The 22,843-nt window shown below is 39.3% G+C and overlaps 1 protein-coding gene across 6 annotated transcripts in view; it reads left to right on the top strand.

The window, feature by feature from the left end:
- Positions 1-22,843, top strand: part of PARD3B (par-3 family cell polarity regulator beta) — a 438,076-nt gene that overhangs the window by 229,517 nt on the left and 185,716 nt on the right. For 3 of the 6 annotated variants that reach the window (XM_068138375.1, XM_068138371.1, XM_068138374.1), the window contains 4 exons: positions 8,943-9,042; positions 9,996-10,111; positions 18,714-18,734; positions 22,444-22,488. In XM_068138375.1, the coding sequence (XP_067994476.1) occupies positions 8,943-9,042; positions 9,996-10,111; positions 18,714-18,734; positions 22,444-22,488 (282 nt within the window). The remainder of the gene's footprint in view (positions 1-8,942; positions 9,043-9,995; positions 10,112-18,713; positions 18,735-22,443; positions 22,489-22,843) is intronic. The other 3 variants (XM_068138377.1, XM_068138372.1, XM_068138373.1) reach the window with 2 other exon arrangements.

The raw sequence follows: 22,843 nt of genomic DNA, 5'->3' as shown, positions 1-22,843 counted from the left end.
TTGTGTTGACTTCAATATTTTGACAATGTGACTGCAGGCACAGGATTAGATGTAGACTTCAGCATTGCAAATATTCAAAGATCAGGACCTTTTGTTTAGATCTACCTTATATTTACCTTTTCTTAAATTGACACTGATTCTGTAGTTACAGGAGAGAAAGGGTCATCCTCAGAGCTAGCCTGCCCTGTAGAATTAGTTGCTGCCAAAGGATCAGAAAATAGCAAATACCTTTAAACATGTCCTTAAAAAACATATAAGCAACTGCTTCAGAGCCATTGGTACAGGTAAATAACAACATGTAACTTGTCACTGAAAGTTCAGAACAAAATACGTGGAAGAGCTGTACTTTCAGTAAGGATTCTCCCAACTGCAAAAAAAAAAAAATCAAGATGATTAGCTTGCTGCCCTTTCATAAAATCCTTTTCAATAGACATCCTTTTACTGAAAGAATGATGATAAGAAAGCATTCTAGCAAAAACCCCTGGAGGTCTTGAAACAGAGTGTCTCTCTGGTATGGATAGGATGGTCTGGAGTGCTGCTGCAGGCCATTGTCAGGGAGCATTTGGCATGGTTGGGTCTTCACAGCCATGGACTGGGAGCAATTTGGAATTGGAATCAGTGGCCAACGGATGACAAACACATTTCTAACACTAGAAGTATCATTGTATTGCAGTTTCTGTTGAATATTTGGCATTTAATAAGTAAAATTAAGTGATCTTAATGGAGAACTTCACAGGCACTTTCAGCAGCAGGGTGTCTGAAAAAGGGCTCCAATATGAACTGTCCCTGGTGAAAGATGCTTTGGGCTCACTGTAGTCCTGTACATAGTAGAAATCTTTCTATCATTTTGAAGTGATAGTATGAATTATTATTGGGCTAATTACTCATTCTACTTTCCATATGAGCTTGTAATTTATTTACCAGAATTGTTTTGGAATTCTTTTTTTCACATTGTTGCTTATAAAGTTTTGTCCTTAGTCTTTCAAGACATCTGTAAAGGCATAACAGTACGCCTATGCACAGCCCTCATTTAATTCAGTTATGAACTTTAGACTGTCTGTCTTGAAGGATGTGAGTCACAGACATGGTGAGCTTCTCGTGACTGGCAGGAACACTCCCTTGTACATTCTTACAGTGTGCTACCCACATCTTGTACATGGAAGTACAGTTGGTACGTTTTTACAGAGAATAATAAAAGATAGAAGAGATTTTTAACATCATACAGAATCTAATCTAAGAATTTAATGACAGGAGCTGTATTGAATTTAATAAAAAGTCACTTTCTCAATTAATGTTTTCTAACAAGCTATTTGCAATATCATTCACTGCTCCTACCAATAAAAATCTTATAAAAGCTCAGCAAAAATATGCTGAAGCTTGGCCTGCTAATATTGCTGTCTGTTTTAAGAGGTTTTTTTATTATACATGAGATAGAAAAACTAATGTCTGGGGAAAAGTGGTTATAGCCAAGACATTGCATTTTGTCTTGCCTCTGGATATTTAAATAAAGGGGGAGGGGATACTGATCCAGTATTGAAATGCCAATGTTTGTTCTATTTTTGCATGAATAATGCTTGCTGCCTTCAGGTCCTCACTTCTTTTGCTGCCAAGCTGTTGCACAGATTCAGTGTTTTTTAGAACAACCTCTTTGAGAATTGATACTTCAGTGCCAGCAGCTTTGCATTTCTGGTGTTGAAAGATTACTGGAATGTGTTTCATTAGAGGTTCTTATATATTTCTTATAATCCTACATTATAAATGGTTATAGGGGAAATGCTGTCATCTGTCTGGTTAAGTAGTAATCATAAGTTCTACTTCCATAGACTGCCAAGTCTTCAAGCTTGTAAAGCATCTCTGTTTTCATACGTGTGCTAACGTCAAGATAGAAAATTAATATGTAAAATTTTAAATTAGTGTCTAAATTTAGCTTTAAACATTACATGTATCTTTTAGACAGATTCAATTATTTTCTCTCCTAAACTGTTTAATATCTGAAAATTCAGTGCAATTTATTTAGTGGCTTAGCTGCTTCCTCTATCTCTCTAGATCTGTTAAAATAATTTCCTGAGGTCTTGAACACAGAGCCAGTGACTGCCTCTTAGGTTAAATTCTTTTGCTGCTGCTCCCATTTTGCTGGGAGCTATAGCACCTTGTGATCATTTCTGATTCGCTCAGGAAGTCTGACATTTTTCTGCATGTACCATTTGTGTACTGCAGGAAAAATGTCAGTGGTAACCCATTACCAAACAGCCTTTGTGAAATGACTTATCATTTGCTGTGAATCAGAGTTAATATAACTACACAGTATGTTCAGTCTCTTGCTATGGCTATCAGAGGCTTCTCAAAGAGGGTAAAGCACAGTGTATGATGTAATGTGATTATTTTCTTACTTTCTTTTTGGTTTTCCCTTCTTTTTTTTTTTTCTCTTTTGTTTCATTTTTTTCCCTTTTATCAAGCATCTGTTTCCTACTTCAGGTAGTCAGTGGTTTGGGGACTTCCTAAATCAGAGGTTCTGTCTAGACTATTGTACCATTGGTACCTCTCTAATTTCTAGTTCATTTCATAATATTTTTCAAAAATTTGGTTTCCAAAACATCCTAGTGGCAAGGAGTTCCGTGATTTAATTCCACAGGATAAAAATACTACCTGGTGTTTGTCCTAAGTGTGCTGCGTGGTAGTTAACTGAGTGTCTTGTAGTTGCTGTGTGAGAGACAGTCAGTGAGAGCTTCCTTTTCACCTCATGCATAGCTTTTGCAATTTCATATGATCCTCTTCTATCCTCTTGTATTGTTTCTTGCTTTAAAACCAACAATCCCTAGTCTGTGTTCCTTGTAGGAATGCTTCTACATGCATCCAACTACTATTACCATTTTTTCCAACATGTTCCTGAGTGATATTACATCCTTGTTCAGACTGGAGAAATGAAACCTTCGATGCTGTTTATTTGGCAAGAGAGCTGCTCAGGACCAGCGTGCTCGAGCCAAGAGGCACTCCTTTTTGGTTTCTTTTTGGGGATTTTTGGGGTGGGAGGACCTTGGCAGACAGTGAGGACCAGCAGGGTCATCTTCTCATGTGACCGCTAGAGAGGGTGACCTCAGCCACAGCAAATGTAAACACAGGAGAGCTGAGCAGCATGCCCACCATTTGGCAGGAAAGCCTTCTCCCTCGGCTGCAGCTAGCGCCATGTGCCGTGGCATGTCTTTTCATCAGAGGGAGGCATGTGCTGAGTCACTTGGGCTCCTTCCTGAATTGTTCTCCAGTTGGTCACGTGGCCAGGGATAGGGATGGTGGTAACTCACCACGAAGCTGTTTTCAAAAGATCTGTGTTGACCCAGACTGAGGTTGAACTTAAGCAGGCAGGTGTCCAGGCAAATGACTGCAAAGAGTGCTGGAGCCTGGCACTTGAAATGGAGGACAGTGGAGATAACACCTGCATTAGGTGTGAGCAGATTGATTATCTGCTTAACCTAGTGGCTGAACTGAAGGAAGAAGTTGCTAGATGTAGGATTGTAATGGAATGTGAAAGGGAGTTGGATTTGAGGAACCAGGATCTGCAGTCTCCCCTAGCAGAGGGAGGTGACCCAACATGCAGCAGGAAATGGATACAGATCCCTGTTAGGAGATGCAAAGTAAAACCCTCATGGCTCCCCTCACCTTCCCAGCTGCCCTTGAAAAACAAATGTGGGGCGCTGGAAGTTGAGGGTGACATGAATGGGAAGACAGAAGAGGCACCATCTGAGGTGTTGCTTAAAACCAAACAGCCTGCCCCCTGCATCAGAACTTGTTCCCTTAAAAAAAAAAAAGAGATGGCTAATTGTTATTGGTGATTCCCTCCTGAGGGAACAGAGGGCCCCATATGTTGGCTGGATCCATCCCACAGGGTAGTCTGCTGCCTCTCTGGGGCCCAGGTCAGAGATGTTATCAGAAGGCTGCCTAGCTCTGATTACTATCCCTTAATAGTTATGCAGTTAGGGAGCAATGATGTTGCAACCAGAGCTCCCAAGGCAATGAAAAAGGACTTCAAGGTTCTGGGAGAAATGGTTGAAGGATCAGGGGTACAGGTAATTTTTTCATCCATTCCCTTAGTTGCAGGAAGGAATACTGAAAGGAGCAGGAAAGTTGGTGTAATGAACAAGTAGCTCAGAGGCTGGTGCCACCAACAGAATTTTGGGTTTTTCAGTCTTGGGGAACCAGGTGGCACTGGGTCTGCTAGCAACAGATGAAGTACATCCGTCCCAGAGGGGGAGAAAGATCTTAGCACATGAGAATAGCCTATCCCACAGAGGGAAAAAGGTTCCAGGAAAGCAGTTGGCAGGTCTCATCAACAGGGTTTTAAACTAGTTTTGAAAGGGGAAGTGGCTGAAACCAGTCCTCCCAGACAGGAGTCTGGGGGTGATAACCTGGAGTCAGGGGTGAAACCAGCAACCCAGCTGAAGTGCATGTACACTAATGCACACAGCATGGGTATCAAACAAGAGGAGCTGGAAGCCTTGTTACAGCAGGAAAGTTATGATGTAGTTGCCATCACAGAAATGTGGTAGGATGACTCACATGACTGGAGCATTGTAATTGACGGCTACAGGCTCTTCAGGAGAGACAGGCAAGGGAGAAGAGGTGGAGGGGTGGCCCTGTACATCAGGGAGGCACTAGATGCCATGGAACTAGAGATCAAGGATGATCAGGTTGAGTGCCTGTGGGTGAAAATTAGAGGGAAGGCCAACAAGGCAGACATCCTGGTTGGAGTCTGTTATAGACCACCCAACCAGGATGAAGAGGTAGGTGAATTATTCTGTAGGCAGCTAGAGGTTGTCTCAGTATTGCCAGACCTTGTTCTTATGGGCTACTTTAACCTGCCTGATATCTGCTGGGAACTCAGCAGAGAGGAGGCAGTCTAGAAGGTTCTCAGAGAGTATGGAGGACAGCTTCTTATCCCAGTTGTTGCATGAGCCTACCAGGGGTAAGGTTTTGCTTGACCTTCCTTATACAAACAGAGAAAGGCTGGTGGGAGATGTGGTGGTTAGAGGCTGTCTGGGGTCCAGTGATCATGAGATAATTGAGTTTTCAATTTGAGTCAAGCTAAGAGGGGCAGCAACAAAACCTCCACTCTGGACTTCCAGAGGGCAGACTTCAGGTTACTCAAGGAATGAACTCAGAAGGTACCTTGAAAAACAGCCTTTAAAGACAAAGGGATCCAGGAGGACTGGACCTGCTTCAAGAAAGTAGTTTTGAAGGCTTAGGAACAGGCTGTGCCAATGTGCCGGAAGATGAGCCACAGGTGCAGACAGCCAGCCTGGATGGGTAATGAACTTCTTAGTGAATTAAGGGAAAAAAAGAGGGTGTATCATCTTTGGAAGGAAGGAGAGGTAACCCATGGAATGTTTAAGGATGTTGCTAGGTCATGCAGGAAAAAAATTAGAGAGGCAAAAGCCCAATTAGAGCTTAGACTGGCCTCTGCTGTGAAGGACAACAAAAAATCCTTCTATAAATATATTAATAGCAAGAGGAGGGACAAGGGCAACCTCCGCTCCTTGGTGGACATGGAGGGGAACATAGAAACAAAAGATGAGGGAAAGGCAGAGGTACTTAACACCTTCTTTCCCTCAAATTTTAAGAGCAGGATAGGTTGTCTTCCAGACAACTGGCCTCCTGAACTGGCAGATGGAGTCAGGGAGCGGTATAGTGCCCCTGTGATCCAGGAGGGAGTAGTTAGAGACCTGCTTAGCCACTTGGATCCCCACAAGTCCATGGGACCAGATGGGATCCATCCTGGGGCGCTGAGAGAGCTGGCAGATGAGCTGGCCAAGCCGCTCTCCATCATTTTTCAGCAGTCCTAGCTCACTGGAGATGTCCCAGATGACTGGAAGCTGGCCAACATGGTGCCCATCCACAAGAAGGGCTGGTTGGATGAGCCAGGGAATTCCAGACCTGTCAGCCTGACCTCAGTGCCAGGCAAGATGGCCAAGGGATCAGGCCCAGCCAGCATGGATTTAGGAAGGGCAGGTCCTCCCTGACCAACCTGATCTCCTTCTACGATCAGGTGACTGTCTGGTGGATGTGGGGAGGCCTGTGGATGTAGTCTACCTGGACTTCAGCAAGGCCTTTGATACCGCCCCCCACAGCAAACTCCTGGCCAAGCTGTCAGCCCATGGCTTGGACAGCAATATTCTGTACTGAGTTAGGAACTGGCTGGAGGGCTGAGCCCAGAGAGTAGTGGTGAATGGTGCCACATCCAGCTGGCGGCCAGTCACCAGTGGTGTCCCCCAGGGATCAGTGCTGGACCCCATCCTCTTTAATCCTCTTTATTGATGATCTGGATGAGGGCATTGAGTCCATCATCAGTAAGTTTGCAGATGACACCAAACTGGGGGCAGGAGCTGATCTGCTGGAGGGTAGGAGAGCTCTGCAGAGGGATCCTGACAGGCTGGACAGATGGGCAGAATCCAACAGCATGAGATTTAACACATCCAAGTGCTGGGTTCTACACATTGGCCTCAACAACCCCATGCAGTGCTACATGCTGGGGTCAGAGTGGCTGGAGAGTGGCCAGGCAGAGAGGGACCTGGGGGTACGGGTTGATAGTAGGCTGACCATGAGCCTGCAGTGTGCCCAGGCATCCAAGAGGGCCAATGGCATCCTGACCTGCATCAGGAATAGTGTGGCCAGCAGGAGCAGGGAGGTCATTCTGCCCCTGTACACTGCACTGGTTAGGCCACACCTTGAGTCCTGTGTCCAGTTCTGGGCCCCTCAGTTTAGGAAAGATGTTGACTTGTTGGAACGTGTCCAGAGAAGGGCAACAAAGCTGGTGAGGGGTTTGGAGCTCTATGAGGAGAAGAGGCTGAGGGAGCTGGGATTGCTTAGCGTGGAGGAGACTCAGGTGAGACCTTATTGCTGTCTGCAACTACCTGAAGGGAGGTTGTAGCCAGCTGGGGGTTGGTCTCTTCTTGTAAGCAATTGCTAACAGACAAGAGGACGCAGTTTCAAGTGGCACCAGGGGAGGTTCAGGCTGGATGTTAGGAAAAGTTCTTCACAGAAAGTTGTTGGCCATTGGAATGGGCTGCCCAGGGAGGTGGTGGAGTTACCATCACTGGAAGTTTTAAAAACTGTATGAGGCACTTGGTGACATGGTTTAGTTGACTAGATGATGTTGGGTGATAGGTTGGACTGGATGATCTCAAAGGTCTTTTCCAACCTGGTTAATTCTATTCTATTCTAAACTAGGCGCACCATTAACCCTGAGTTCTAGATGGTGTTTAGACTTTTCCTAAGGCTCTAAATACCTGTTTCTTTTAGACTTCACTTAGCATATGTTCACAGAATGTTTCAGTGCACTTCTATTGTATTGTTCCAGAGTGGGAATCACTCAAGTAATAGCCTTTGTGTATGTGTCAAGAGTTTTCCTGCACTCCCATGTCTATCACTTTGCAGTCACTGACAGAGAATTTCGCCTACATTTCCCACTTAATCTCTGGCAATCTCTTTCCAGAGCTTCATAGTATGCTTATTTTTCTAGTTCTGAATATTTTTTGAGAATAATTTTTTTTCATCTTCTGACTCATCTTTCAAATAATTGAATTACATAAAACAGCACAAGTTTCCCTTTGTTCAAAATTCTCTTTACTTTGAATACTTGCCATTTACTCCTCACCTCTGTTTCCTGTCCTTAAATTGCAACCTGAAGTAACATGATAACACAAGAAGCCAGTGTGCATGTATGTTAGGTAGTGTAGCTGTTTTCTCTGTCAGGCTGGTAGTTGATATTTTTTAAGGCCTCATTAGAACTTGTAATAGCATATGCTCACCTTCACTTTCTTCAGATGACATGCTCACTTTTCCTGAGATACAGTGTGTGAGCTGTTTCTTATCAGCCAATAGAGGTTTGTTAGGATTCATGAGCTAACAGTGTGGGTTTATTAGTTTTTTGCTTATTTGTTTGCTTTTAAGGAACTATGTCAGTGCCCTCATCTAATACTCTGTTGCTGTCTGCCTCGATTCCCCTCTTTAAACCCTTGTCTCTCAGATTAGATTAGTACCTCCATTCAGGATTGTGCAAAAAAGACTAGCAACATCCAGTGCAACAGAAAAGGTCACAAGAAATCGTGGTATGTCAGTATTAATAGCTTATCTGCCTTCAAAACCCAAGAATTATTAAGCATCTGTGTTTCCTGTTAAGTTTTGGAGGGATGAAGACATGTTCTGCATTGAAAAATGTAGGGACTTTTTATGAGATTAGACCTTTAGATTGAGAGATGAATTTACAGGACAATAATGAACTGGCCTACAGCAAGCACAGCAGTTGTGTTAATTACTGCAGATATGTAAGTGCTGTTGCTTAGCAAACAAGAGGCTGAATGGTTTAATTGAGTAGTTCATGGTTTTGTTTGTGCAGAGTAATTTTCCAGGGTGAGCTTGAATGCCTTCTGCAAAGGTAAAGAAGTAATTGTTGTAATGGTAGTAAAATTAAGACTGCAATTCAAAAATGCTCCTCTTGCCATGGGATAACAGAAATTATTCTTATTCTGGACTTTTTGTTGTGAATGTGGTTGTCTTCTGTATATGAAAGGAGGTAAATGCTCCTCATCAAAGGGAATGAAAGCATAAACCTACAATTCATTAGGATGCTGCTATGTAGAAGTGAAAATCCACTCAAAGGGAGTAAACCAATTTGTGCCTTGCACTCAACTTCACTATATGCACAAAGTTTCCCTATATTTATCTTTAATTATGCATATGCAAATCTGAAAATCAGCTCTTCAGGAAATCCCAAGGGCTATATTTTCTGCTTGGTGTGATTTTAATTCTAGTTTAGTTAGTTTAGGGATTTGAATAATTTGTGAATCACTTCAGCATTGCTTGAGGCCTTCCAGTCCAGTCGTTGATCAGTGAGCTGGTGTACTGTACTTGTTTTTGCAGCTTATTTAATGCTTTTTAAAATTTTGTTTCAGAGTTGCCAGTGTCTGATCGTGGCAATGGTGAAAATGAAACACCTCCACCTCTCCCACCACATCCCAGCAAAGATCTACTGGATGAGGATTATACTCATAGGTTGGACTTCAAATATTCTTAATAATTATTGCTCATTAGTGGTTGTGATAGTTGTTCTAACCGACTCGAAAATAACTGTTGGTTTTGTAAGAATTTGTACCATTGTTTTTAGCCACCTGGATGATCCTTTAACATAAACTGGTAATGTTATTTTACCATTTAGTGCATTTTTCATTTCAGTTGTTCATAAACTACAGTACACCTCCTATCCATGCTATATGGATCACAATTCTCAGTATGTGTTCAGTAAAACAAAAAGAATCCCCAAACATAATCCCAATTTTAAAAATCAGATATAAAACTATACCAATGGTGTGCTATAGATAGATGCAGTGCCTGACATCAAATAAACCACACAACCACAAACAAACAGTTGGTATATCAAGAGAATAATAAAAGATAGAAAATGTTTTTAACAGAAACCACACAAGAGAAAAACACCCCAAACCCGACCCAAAACAAACAACAAAACACTAAAACTCAAACCATAATACTTTGGAATTCTTCAGAGTGTTGTGGCATTCTCCATAAGACCCCTCCAGGCTCCAGCCTCTGTAGAAATGGTACAAGGCTGTCAAATAACTTTATATTAGCAGATGAAGTATAATTGAGACAGGTGTTTTGGCAGATGTTTTCCTACTTTCTGTACCATGTAAATGCAGTAGTTAAATAGAACTAGCAAAATGCAAAATAAAAAAAAAGTATATATACTGAAAAAATGGCACATACTGGTATATTCCTCTTCTTGATATTTTCATCTGTGCTTAATAAAAGAGATGACTCTCTTAATTCTCAGAAAAGAAAAAGGATCAATAACTGATTTTAAAATGCATGGCTCAGCTATAAGCAACTGGAAGAAGAAATGTATATTTGTGCATGCTTCAATTAGTTCAATTCTGTTCTAAACTAGTGTCTAAATATTTCACATTTGTTTGTGTTTTTTTTTCCTGAAGCCCTATCATAAATTCAGCAGTGCATTTAACAGATCAGCACATCAACTTCAGATCTTTGACACCAGCCAAGCAGCCTGAATCAATTAATCTGAAAGCCTCAAAAAGCATGGATCTGGGTAAGAAGGGATGGGGTGACATAGGTCAGCTTTTTAGTCTTAGCCAATCTGCACCATCTCAGTTTCTTGCTTTTCTTTCTTAAACACAAACATCAGGGAGTAAGTTCTGTAGAAGAGCTACAGTGATAGGGACAATGATCAGCCTCCTGCAGCATCTAATTGCAAGTACCCTTTCTATTGAAGCTGAAGAATGATTTTTAGGTTTTTTCCCTCCCTCAAAGGCCATTCCATCCATTGTATTGAAATCTTAGCTGAGGAAAAGAGGGAGCGTTTGTAAAAGAGCAGAGAGAATTGTGATTCAAGTTTTATATGTCTAAAAAATATAGCAAATCTGCAATAACAAAAGTCATTTTCGTGTAGAATATAAATGATTGCAAAACTGCACTGGACAAAGGCTAACCTTCCTAAGACAAGTTGTGTAATTCTTCACTGACAATGACAAACAGAGGCTATCAAAGTGTTGCAGTAGATCTTTATAAATGCCTGAAGAGTGGTAAGGTTATGGTGCTCTACCCATCAATGCTGTGCAGAAAATCTTGCAGGGTGGGTAAAGCAGAAAGTAAATGTTTCTTTCAATACTAGGGAAGTGTTTGTGGGTGGAAGATTGAAGTGTTATTGTAGTTGAAAACCAAGTCATGTTTTAATGAGCGTTCAAGGAAAAATTCACAAGGTTCTTAAGCCTTGAAGAAAACCAAATAAGCTTTTCTTCTTTTTAATTCTGCTTTGTGGCACATACCTTATTTTTTGCAAATGCAAATGTTAATGGAGTAACATTGAGACCTCACATTAGGATGTCTTCAATTACAGATTTGTGTGTTTTGTTAGATCAGATTTTGTACATTTCACACACAGTTTCAGAACAGCTTTTTGGTGGCGCTGATATTTTTTCCCTGAAATGTTCTGGATTGATCTTAGGTTTCGTATTGTGATTTTTTTATTGTAATCTTAATGTCATATTTTAATGTGGCATAAAATGTATGTGCTCCTCTAATGGAGTGCAAAGAAAGTCAAAAAGTTGTTCATGCACAACGAGTGGCTAAGAATTCATTTGGATGAGTTCATAAGGCAGAAATTTAAAGCAACTGCATGACCAGAGCAGAAATTTGTCCTTTTGCAGTTTTGTAGCACTGTTTTGATGAAAAGTGATGCATTAGATACTTTCTAATGAATGGAAATCCTCCTCAACAAAGGAGTGAGCTTTGCACACTTAAGTTAAAACCTGTACTGTATGTACTGTAGTAGAAAAAATAATCAACTATACTGAGTCTTCTTTAGAAAGATATACTCAGATCTCCCACAGAACTCACTATAAAGAATGCTCACAAGCAGCAATGTAAAATCAGGCAATGGGAGTGCACTTGAGAACGTATTCGGAACTACCAAGTAACTTATACTCCCTCCTGTCCTTGCCTGTGTTCACCAAATTCATTGAAGTAATTTGCATTTGACACACAGAAACAATGCTTTGAGAATGTATATTAGTAACTAAATCATAGTGGTTAAAAATGGAAATAAAATTGGGTGCAAAAATAAGATAAAATTTGAGTATGAAGATGTCTCTAAGATCTTTCAAAAACTGTTTCTTGTAGAAGGTAACTGTTTAGAATACTTCTCCTTCTGTTAAAGTAAAAAACAAACACAAAAACCCACCACAAACAAACAAAAAACAACAACAACAAAAAAAGGGAGACTAATCAGTCTAATTGGAGACACTCAGGTTTTATCCTTCCAGTATAGAGCGATATGAAGGTAAATCTATCACCTGAAACAGTCATTTAAAGAGCTGGAGGGACTGTGAAATAACCACACCCATCCGTGTTGTGTAACTAACAATAGGTAAAGGAAAATTGTTTGTCAAATACAGAAACTGAGAAAGATGAAAGCTAAGAATTTTGCAGTTGTTCTCTAGCAAGCAGTGAAGCATCGTGTTCAACCTTCCACCTTTTGAAAAAACGTAACTGGATGTTTCTGGCTGAAGGGTGAAAAGAGCCATGAAAATCTGAATTGAAGTAACTACAAAATAAAATGCTTCTAGTGCAAGTAAAATCACAATAATTTGGTATATAAAACTGTGCTTCCAAGAAGAGCATTCATATAATAGACACATCAAAATGCATTTTCGAGGAAGGAAATTTACATATTTCACTCATTACTTAACTGCAGTCATGACCGATTGTAACTTACCCCAATGTGCAGCTGTGTACCCATTGATTTCAGTTCATTGTTTGCCACAAAAAAACACCAAGTATGGCAACTGCTGCTGTCTTCATCTTCCAGACCCAGAACAGAGGTTGTGAGAAAGATTTGTTCAGCACCACATTGAAACTATGCAGCAGCTTTAGAAGCAAAGAGGAGGTGTCCCCTATCTGCAAATACCTGTGTAACTGCTAGGCCCTCTTTCTCCAGTAGTCACTAGATGCTGTCTTCTTGTTACTTCTCTTTTGTTCTCAAGAAATCACAGAATTAGAGCCCAGGGGAGAGCTCTGAGACCTTACAAAATGTGGCTTAGATGCAGGTTCTTTCCTTCTAAATCAAGTTGTCTTTGAATCAGGTGTCTCTGCATATCTGGGGAGACATAACCAGCCTTTCAGGTTAGAAGGTCCAGAAATAACCTGTACATAAGAATAACATAATGAACTCAGTAGGCAGCAGAATTGGTGCAAAACGGGACACAAATGAGAAATCTGTACTACTATTCATTTATGAAACACTCAATTTTACCTTGAAATGTGTATAATGCATCCATTGCCTAATTATAAGATTGCAGAGGCATGGATTACATAATAGTATCACCATCAGAAGGATCATCAATGACAGATAACAGGAAATTTTAAACATGCAAGATGTGAGAATACAGATACTGCTACAGATTGTGAACCTTAGGAAAATATATTAAACTCATTAGATTAGGGAGTTAATGAAATGGTATAACCAGAGTCTTTCTGTCTTTAAGGGTTGAGCCTGCAGTGTGCCCAGGCAGCCAAGAGGGCCAATGGCATCCTGGCCTGCATCAGGAACAGTGTGGCCAGCAGGAGCAGGGAGGTCATTCTGCCCCTGTACACTGCACTGGTTAGGCCACACCTCGAGTACTGTGTCCAGTTCTGGGCCCCTCAGTTTAGGAAGGAGGTTGACTTGCTGGAACGAGTCCAGAGAAGAGCAGCAAAGTTGGTGAGGGGTTTGGAACACAAGCCCTATGAGGAGAGGCTGAGGGAGCTGGGGTTGCTCAGCCTGGAGAAGAGGAGACTCAGGGGTGACCTTATCACTCTCTACAACTACCTGAAGGGAGATTGTAGACAGGCTGATGATGGTCTCTTCTCCCAGGCAGGCAGTACCAGAACAAGAGGACACAGTCTCAGGCTGCGCCAGGGGAGGTTCAGGTTGGATGTTAGGAAGAAGTTCTATACAGAAAGAGTGATTGTGCTATGGAATGGGCTGCCCGGGGAGGTGGTGGAGTCGCCGTCATTGAAGGTGTTCAGGAGGAGACTTGATGGGGTGCTTGGTGCCATGGGTTAGCTGTTTGGGTGGGTTGGATTGGTTGATGGGTTGGACATGATGATCTTGAAGGTCTCTTCCAACCTGGTTTGGTTTATTCTAATAAAGGTTTATTCTAATGTATACAAAAGGAGCAAATCTGTTAAGTAAAGACCAGTCTATAGTTACATAGATTCACAGTGGAAACCCATTTAACATAGATGTTTAATTTTTCAGTTACATATATTTTTAGACCCAGAAACCTTTAAGTACTTAACGTGTTTTTTCAGCCATATCTATTTACAAAATTATTGTTGTTGTTGTTATTAAGTAATATCCTCAGTAAATACTGTTGGGAAATAGATGGGTAAAATCTGACTTGAAGTGCTTTTCTGTACTGACCAGAATTAGACTGCATGCTAAGTTTGGACTTGTGCTTAAAGCATAGTGTTAGAAATAAGTACAACAAATTCAGAAATGCTAAAGATAGATGTTGTGTTGTCCCTTAACACTTGAGTGGTACACTTCTTTGAAATTTAAGGGCAGACTGAAAATGAAAAAGAAATAATGGCTTCTATACAAGCCACTGGAAAGACAATTTTTTTTCCTCCTTTCCTTTAACAACCTTCTGTACACACACGTTTCCCCATGCATTACCACAGTTGTTTAGAGGAGAATTCCTATGTAATAATTCATCAGAATCCATTTGCAGTAGTGGTTTTTTTTTGTACTTTAACTGTATTAAAAAGGTAATTTTTGTGGAGAATAAATGGCAGTATGTTGGGTTGTGTTTTTTTTAAAGGTTATATTGGAAGGTGAAAATCGGTGCTCTCTAACAAAAAGAAAGAAGGTGTTTTATTGTTTATCTCCAACACCCTTGCTTTCCATAAAGCTTTATGCACAGGAATGATTTGGGCTATGAATAAATGTACTGTAAAATCTACAGCCATGGGAACTGTGTTCAAACGCATGAAAGTGTGGCTTGTTTTAACCTGAAGCAACATGAAATTGAATCATATGAGTATATAGCAATTTAGTTGTGTATCTATTCAGGCAAAGTGCTGTGTAGATATATTTGTGAGGATATTGGTATAATAACCCATGACCACTATCCCAAGGTACTGTTCAACTCCCCCTTCCTTTCCCCATAAAAAGAAAAAACCTGTAGATTTTATCTGATTAAGCTCTACAGCCTGAAGAAATGAAAATGTCCTTTACTTGATTTTAAATGTGAGTGAAAGATTATATGCTAAAATGTCATTAGACATAGTCAGAATTCCTTAACCTTGGGGAATATTTATAAAGATATCATCCAACATATATATATATATATATATATATTCAGGAATAATTAGCAAGTGAATATGCAAGATGTAAGGTAAAGAGTATTCTGCAAGGAAGCCAATATTTCACTAAATGCTAATTTCTTTGTTAGTGAAGGGATGCACTTGATTAGAGTTCGTACTTTTAGAACACATCGAAACACAGAAAGCAGTCTCACGTCCAGAAGGGTGTGGAAAATGCAATCAAGATGCTACTAGCTATTAACTGTTTTGTGGTTTGCTCTGAACCACATTGTTCTTATTCTGAATGTAATTTTGGATATTGAAATCAATATCTCAAAACATAACCAAATGAGGACCAGAGAGAGCTATGGATGTTACATTTCACCCTCATGTTTAGAATTGGATATAATTAAAACAATACCTTTTGGGAGATCCCTAGTGAGAGTTATGGTATTAGTGGGAAAAAAAGTGGTTTGATATTTTAAAGTCATTATTTTGTTAACTATGTTGTCTAGAATAGATTCGTTGGATACTTTTGGGTTGAAAGCAGCTTCGGGACTGTATTTAGGAGATAGTAAAATTCATCAGAACATTAATGAGGAAACAGAAGGTGGCTCAAAATTCTAACAGACTTTTCAGTGATAATGGTTTATAACAGTAATTTAACAAATCATCTATTGACAAGAAAGACTTCAAAAAACAAAAATGTCTTTGGTTTAAGAAAACTGATACTGCTGATGACTCTGTCCTTGGGATCAAGGGCCAAAAGAAATTTGAAAATTGTTCTAGGTTGTGTCATGAGTAACTCTCTAGTACTGTCAGATGTATGTTTTCCAAGGCTACTCTGCAGAATAAATTTTTAGAAATGAACATGATGTAGTATTTTTAGTTTAAATGCCTTTCAAATTCCTGTTTGTATGATCTATAAGTAGAGTATGAAACAAAATAATTTATTTAACTGATAGGGACACTGTGAATTGAAATGAGACTGAAATTAGCTGTATTCTGTATGAAAAGAAAGGCTTTTAACAAGGTCAATTCCATTACTCAGTTTTACACTAAATCTGTGTTGATGCAATTGAGGGGAAGGTGAACTGTGGCATAAAAGCAGAAGGGGGCAGGAGAGAATATCAGCTTTTTGGACTGGTTTTGTAGAAATCTAGCATTCAGGGAAGATTGCCATGGAGCTGCCTGAGAGCATTGTATGAGCTGTGATGGTAATAGAGTGTCCTGGTTACATTTGGGATAGAACTAATTTTCTTCTCAGCAGCTCACTTCTTAGTTGCTGAAATAGTGCTGTATTTTGGATTCAGTATGAGAAGAATGGTGATAATATACTGAGGATTTTTAGTTGTTGCTAAGGCCTTAAGGACTGCTCAGCTTCCTATGTTCAGCCTGGAGAAGAGGATGCTCTGGGGAGACCTGATAGCAGCTTTCCAGTACCTGACGGGGGCCTACAGGAAGGAGGGGGAGAGACTGTTTACAAGGGCCTGCGGTGACAGGATGAGGGGAAATGGCTTCAAACTAGACAAGGGCAGATTTAGATTAGATATCAGGAAGAAGTTCTTCACTGTGAGTGTGGTGGAACGCTGGAACGGGTTGCCCAGGGTGGTTGAGGCCCTTTCCCTGACAATATTCAAAGTGAGGCTCGATAAGGCCCTGGATAACCTGGTCTAGCTGGGGATGTCCCTGCTGACTGTGGGGAGGTCAGACTCAATGACCTTTGGAGGACCCTTCCAGCCTGGACCATTCTATGATTCTATGATGCACTAGTGTGCAGGAGCACAAGAAGCTTGTGTGGAGCACAGCCAGGACAGCTGACCCAAACTAGGCAAAGGGATATTCCCTACCACAGAACAGTCATGTTCACTATATAAACTGGGGGGAGTAGGCTGAGGGGTGGATCACTGCCCAGGCATCAGTCAGCATGTGGTGAGCAATTGCATTGTGCATCACTTGTCTTTGCTGGGTTTTATTTCTCTCTTTTTGGTGTATTCATTTTCATTACTACTATTATTATAATCACCATATTTTATTATTACTATTATTATTTTATTTTAGTTATTAAACTGTTCTTATCTCAACCCATGAGTTTTAAGCCACAGCACAGAGCTGAGGAAATGGTAACACATGGTTGAGTTGGGAGTTTCTTTTGCTGTATTAACGAAAGTTTGAAGTGCACCTTCACTAAAAGTGAATCTTTTAGTGCACCTAGATTATTAAAGTGTTAGGGAGAGAAGATAACTCTTAAGTTAATGTTCAGCTACTATGTGAAAGAAAATGCGTATGACAATGAAGTAACGTTCTAGAACAGAATAAATCTGTTCCCTATGCTTTGTCTTAAATCTGTTCCCCATCAGTGTCACCGACCAGTGAATGACAGATTGGATAAGGAACTTGTGCTTTAACCATAGGAGTTTAAAAGAAGTGTTAATGACATGCAGGAGATGTGTAGTGGCAGAGTTGGATCAGGTTTAGCTCAGTACAGTTTTTGTGACACAGAAGTGAGAGAGGATTAGAGAAGACAACAAAAGCATAGAAGAAGCTGTGATGGCCTCAATTATCAGTGTAACCTTCAAGAACAAGTAGTTATGCCACTGGAAGAAATTGAAGACATTTGTGTCACACTAGCTGAGAAATTGCAAAACAATGTTGTTTTCTGCCAGGAGAAAACCTTTCATTTAAAGGTAAATGTGTCCAGTGGACAGCATCAACTGTACTGCTGGTCCTTCAACAAGTAATAGTAATATAGTGAATGCAAGCTTAGCATTTTCATGTGCTTACACACAAGATGTATCCCTTGGGGCCCTTCTCTGAATACAATTGAATTGAAGTATTAAATCAATTCTAACAAAATTGTTCTGAAAAATCTAATTAGAGAAAACCTTGTATAGGTGAGAAAAAAGAATCCAGAATCTTGGTTTAGGTGTGATTTATTCCTGTCTTTGAATGTGCTGAGTAGGGCATCCCAAATGTTGTGTTAGATGCCATTTTGGAAAAGATTTACCTCTTTTACTAGTTAAGTATAATTTATCCTTGGCCCATGTACATGTTTTTTCCCCAGTATCACTGTATTTCCAACATTGAAGTGAACATGAGTCTATCAAGGACTCATCATCCTTCAGGAGTGAAGATAGTGGATAACCAGCTGACACCATAACAGGGGAGATGGGACCATTATGTGAAGTTACACTGTCAATACCAGAATGAAGAGTCAAAATTACTGAAAGAAAATATTTGAAGACAATGCAAATTTACCCTTCCTCATATGTATAATTTGTTACTCTTCTAGATGTTAGTGTGAAAACCTGTGGTCTTTGTACATGGTACCACAGGGCAAACCTAGAAGTGTGAGCAGCATTCTTAAGGGATGGTTATAAGCCAACATGTGACACAATTTCTCAGAGTGATTTATGCCACTTCTAGATGGGGAAATGCTTCACCACCACCACGAAAAAACCTCAAAGGTGGAAGAATTATGTCATTGCCACTCTCACTAACTAAAATTAATTAATGATGTGGTGCCTTTGTTATGATTAAAGGGCTGGCTAAAAATACAGTTCATCAGAAAAATCAGTGACCAATTTATAGCTTTGATTTATTTTCATGTGTTTATACCACAGAAACTGATAGCTTCAAAAAAATCAGGGTATATCCGGTTTGGAATACAGCTGGTGTTAATTGAGAAACATATAATAAGAAATTGTATATTGAGCTTCCTGTAGACCAATAAGGGTGTCAGAAATATTTCTTTCCTAGAAAATTCTTTGATGTTTCAGTGTCTCTTCTTGTTACTTCTCATTAATTGTAATTTTAATCCTTGTTTGCTTCTTTTCTGAGTGCAGAACTGCAGCTAGTCTTCAAAGGTATGTGTCAATTTGTCCAGAAGAAATAAAAGTAATTTTCACACATTTAGAAGGTTTTAAGTAGCTCTCAGTCAATATGCAAAACTGAAATGTCTTTGGAAAACTGAATTGAATAATAGTACCTTGTAGCTTCTCAACAGTAGTAACTCCTTGTTTGGGGGAAACAGAATGGTACAGCAACTGAACTTGGTAAAAGGGGGAAAATTGCTTATGACAATTGGCAGCAGCATTGATTTGTGCTTCTGTAAACCATAGTTGGGAACTATGTTGACCTTTAAGTTAATCTGGACTGTATTTTGATGCAAACTTCAAAGCATTACAGAAGGCTTGTTGTGTATGGAACTATTGAAAACTGTGCCATTCAAATTAAATGGCTACTTTGGTTATCTTGAGTAGGACACAGAATGGCAATCAAAAGATTATGTTAAAGGATGGGGATGCATTGATGGGTGCTTTTGCTGTTGCTGAACAATACTACTTATTTTCTTAAAGTAAAACAGCACTCCAGAACATTACTGTAGGAAATCCTAATACATCTGATTATTCATGGCATAAAGAGTTGAGATTTTACCAATTGTTGTGATTGTTGGCATTGTTTTAAAAAACAAAACAAAAGAACAAAGCCATTAGCTGTTTGCTATCAGAAGGAAGAATTTGTTTGGCTTAGTAATAGTTCATCTTTCTTATGTGGTCTTGCATCCACAGAACTTCTGTCACTTTAATTTCAGCAGTTACTTTGAGTACTGGCTGAATTAATATATAACTGGCTTCCCTGGTGAAAATGCAGTTCCTAAATTATAGATATTGCTTTAAAAGAGGCAGCATCTCCAACACTGACAAACATTAATAACTTCATAAACTAACATCCCCTGGAGTTCCAGGGACATTTTGAAATGTGAAGTATTTGTTTGATTTACCACTTAGGTATCTTCTTCTTGATGAATATATTTACTTCTTTACAGTGATCCTTCCCAGACTGTTGCTTGAAGTTTGTGCTTACACTCCCCCAATTAGGTGGTTTCATTGTTTTGAAATATTTTGCATTTAATGATTCTAGCTCAAAAATATCTGCTACTTCTGGTAGTCTCCATGAAAACAGTTACAGTTGAAATTTTGTTATAAATGTATTTCTGATGTATTCCAGTCTTGCACTGCACATTCCCAAGTGTGATCCTCCTGAGCTGAAATTTTTCATAGATATTTGCAATGTAATTACTTTTTGATGTTGCCATATAGAAAATAATTAGAATTTTTTCACTGTTTAAAATCTTTCAGATGCCTTCCTGCAATGACAGGCCACACTAGCAGAATCTTACAAGAGAAATTTCTTTATTTTTTTCAAAAGCTAAAAAAAGATAGCCAGGGAAATACTATTTTTGTCATGCTGCTTTGTGGGATAGGACATCTTATGTACTTACTGAATTAAATATTCAGTTACAAAGTTTTTAGCTTCAGCATACAAAGTACTTATCTTCCAGTAGCCTTTTCCTTCTCTTTTTGTTGTCTTCTCCTTGTTCCTAAAAGAAACAAAGGAAGGAATGGAATTGTTATCCAGTGGATTTTTTGTGTGCTGCTCCTCTTGGATCTAACAAAAGATGGCCAGCCCAGAAGTCACTACCTAAGTGTTATATCCCATGAAATGAAAATTAGCCTATGGAGGGCACGTATATAAAACTTTAATTTCTGCATTTCCTTTTTTTTTGTGTGTGTGTGTGCTTAAACTCATAATGCTAAGCTTGTATTCTGGTAAGAATATTTTTCATTTTCTAATCATTTTAGTCTTCCTTTTTTCCCCTCCAGTATTAAAATTTAATTTTTGTGCGTGAAGCTGGTGTGTAAAGTATGATTAAGTTACATGGATTTATCCCTTTTAATAATGTAATACTTAGTTTCAGGCAAACCAAGTCATCAGCATAGTTTTAAAAAAAATGCTGTGAACCCTGGTGTCTAGTTTTTTCTTTTTTTCCAAGCTCCCATGTACTGTATATAACCTGCTCCAAGTAATTATCATGTATTATAGTGGTTGCCATTAATGACTGCTATGATTATGGTTGCAAATGAGTTTCCATTATAATCCCTTGTTTTCATGTAATCGTAAACTGTCAAAACATTAAACTTTGGAACTAAAGTTTTCCACAATTGTTCTGCTTAGAGGTAAATTTGAGGGGAGAAAGGAGGAAAAGGAGTTTGAACTATCCTTGTAACAAATCCTTGACTAGTCATATTGCATTGTAGGAAACAAATGCACATCAATGAGCTAAATAGTTACCATTTACAGGGGCTAGGAAAACTTAGAAGAAAGGTTAAATGACAAGGAGTACAGAACTGCTTTGAATTTTGGTTGCACTTATAATTTTGCCTAGCCCCACTGCTATTTGTTTTGCAGCACTTCTGCAGAACACTGCAAACAGTGTTAGTCTTATTTTGTTAGCATCTACATCCCACAACAAAACTACACTGTTAGTTTTACTGATAATCAGATGACAATCAGATTACAAAAGCAGAGAAGAGATACAGTGGTAAGTTGTGGATTCATGCTTCCAGTTATAAGTCCCACTCCTGAATCTGGTACTGGTTTTCTTGAAGGGAAAAGTTTCCCTAAAAGTGGGAAGGCAATATAAGAAAGTATTTACAGTGATTGTTTTCCCAATAGTAGTTCCTAAATGTCAACTGCACTGCTCTTTCTGGTGCAGAAAATAACATGTTCCTGTATCACTGCAGATAAGCCCATATGTAAACTTTTTACAGTGACCACTACACAAAGCTTGTTTAAGTTTCCATGTATAATGTTTTTGGTACAACTTAGCAACTTATTTTACCATAGAGAGATCACATTTTAAGGCATAATGTTAGTGAGCACTTGGGCAGGCAGACTTGAAGGATAAGCTTTCAACCCTAGCATTCATTTCCTGTGCTTGTTTTATCATCCCTAACATTAATTTAGCACCATTTCTTTGCATAGAATTCATTTTAAGAAATGGTGATTGGTTCCTTCCCCTCAGCCCTCTGGGAGAGTCTTTTAATTAGTTTCTTGAGATATATGATGATAAACTGAAATACTGTTACTGAAGAAAATACATTATTTTTGTTTCATTCTGAATTTGCTTCTCCACTAGTCTATCTGCAAACTGTTGCTACTGTAAACATCTTTCTTTACAAGATGTTGTGAAATACTACAAAGGCATAGTTTACAGATAAACTGAAATAAATCATAACATAGGAAAATGCATAAGCCTTCCAAAAGGTCAGGTTTTGGGAGACTCAATTGTCCCTAGAGGGTCTTGTGAGTCAGTGAGAAGCCTTGCAAATGGAAGTTTTCCAGTTGTGGATTCTTTTTACAACTGAGGGCTTTGATCTGAAAATGTTTCAACTCTCCTATGCCTTATGATTTGTCTGGCAAGATGAGCTATTTACAAATGCAACCACTCTTCTGACAACTCAGTTTTGAATATGTAAGTGCTGAAGTCCTGATCTGTAACCCACAAGGACTCCTGATAGTCCTCTTATTGGTTTCAGTGGGCTTTGATTCAGATACTTGGACTTTGAAGCACCCCAGGTGGATTGGGAAGAAAAAAAAAAAAAAGCTTTTAACAAACAATTATAATTTAAAGGTTTAGGATGCTGTGTGCCTAAAATAATTTGACAGTGTTTCAAAGGCTTATAAATTTAAATATTTCTGATCTTTGTGTCTTTTCTTTTATTTCTTCAGTGGCAGATGAAAGCAAAGTTGGTTTGTTGGCCGGACACAGATCGGGTAAGCTGTTCTCCTATTTTGAGGAAAAGTCAGCAACTTGGAAGTAGTATGAGCAGTAAATTAAAACCAGCTTGCAGAAACTGTGGGGACTAAAGACATTGCAAATTAAGTCACTACTTTCTATCCACTGGACTCCAAGTTGAACAATGACGATTTGAGCATTGTTCTACTCTTTGTCAGGCAGGCTGTGTAGCTAAGTCATTTGCATTTTCAGTGCAAGTGTTGTAAACTGCAGAAGATACTCTTTCAAATAAGGGCAATTGCAATGTGTCTTGTGGAGTCTTAAACAATACACATTTTGAAAAAACTAAATCTCTCTTGCTTTTGCTCCTTGCTCTGATTTCCACTTCTATTA

Source organism: Melanerpes formicivorus, unplaced genomic scaffold (genome assembly GCF_026170545.1).
Source record: "Melanerpes formicivorus ecotype bairdi unplaced genomic scaffold, bMelFor1.0.p_v2 SCAF_5, whole genome shotgun sequence".
Lineage (NCBI taxonomy): Eukaryota > Metazoa > Chordata > Aves > Piciformes > Picidae > Melanerpes > Melanerpes formicivorus.
The sequence above is the reverse complement of the archived record's forward strand: the minus strand, read 5'-3'. Positions and strand labels throughout refer to the sequence as shown.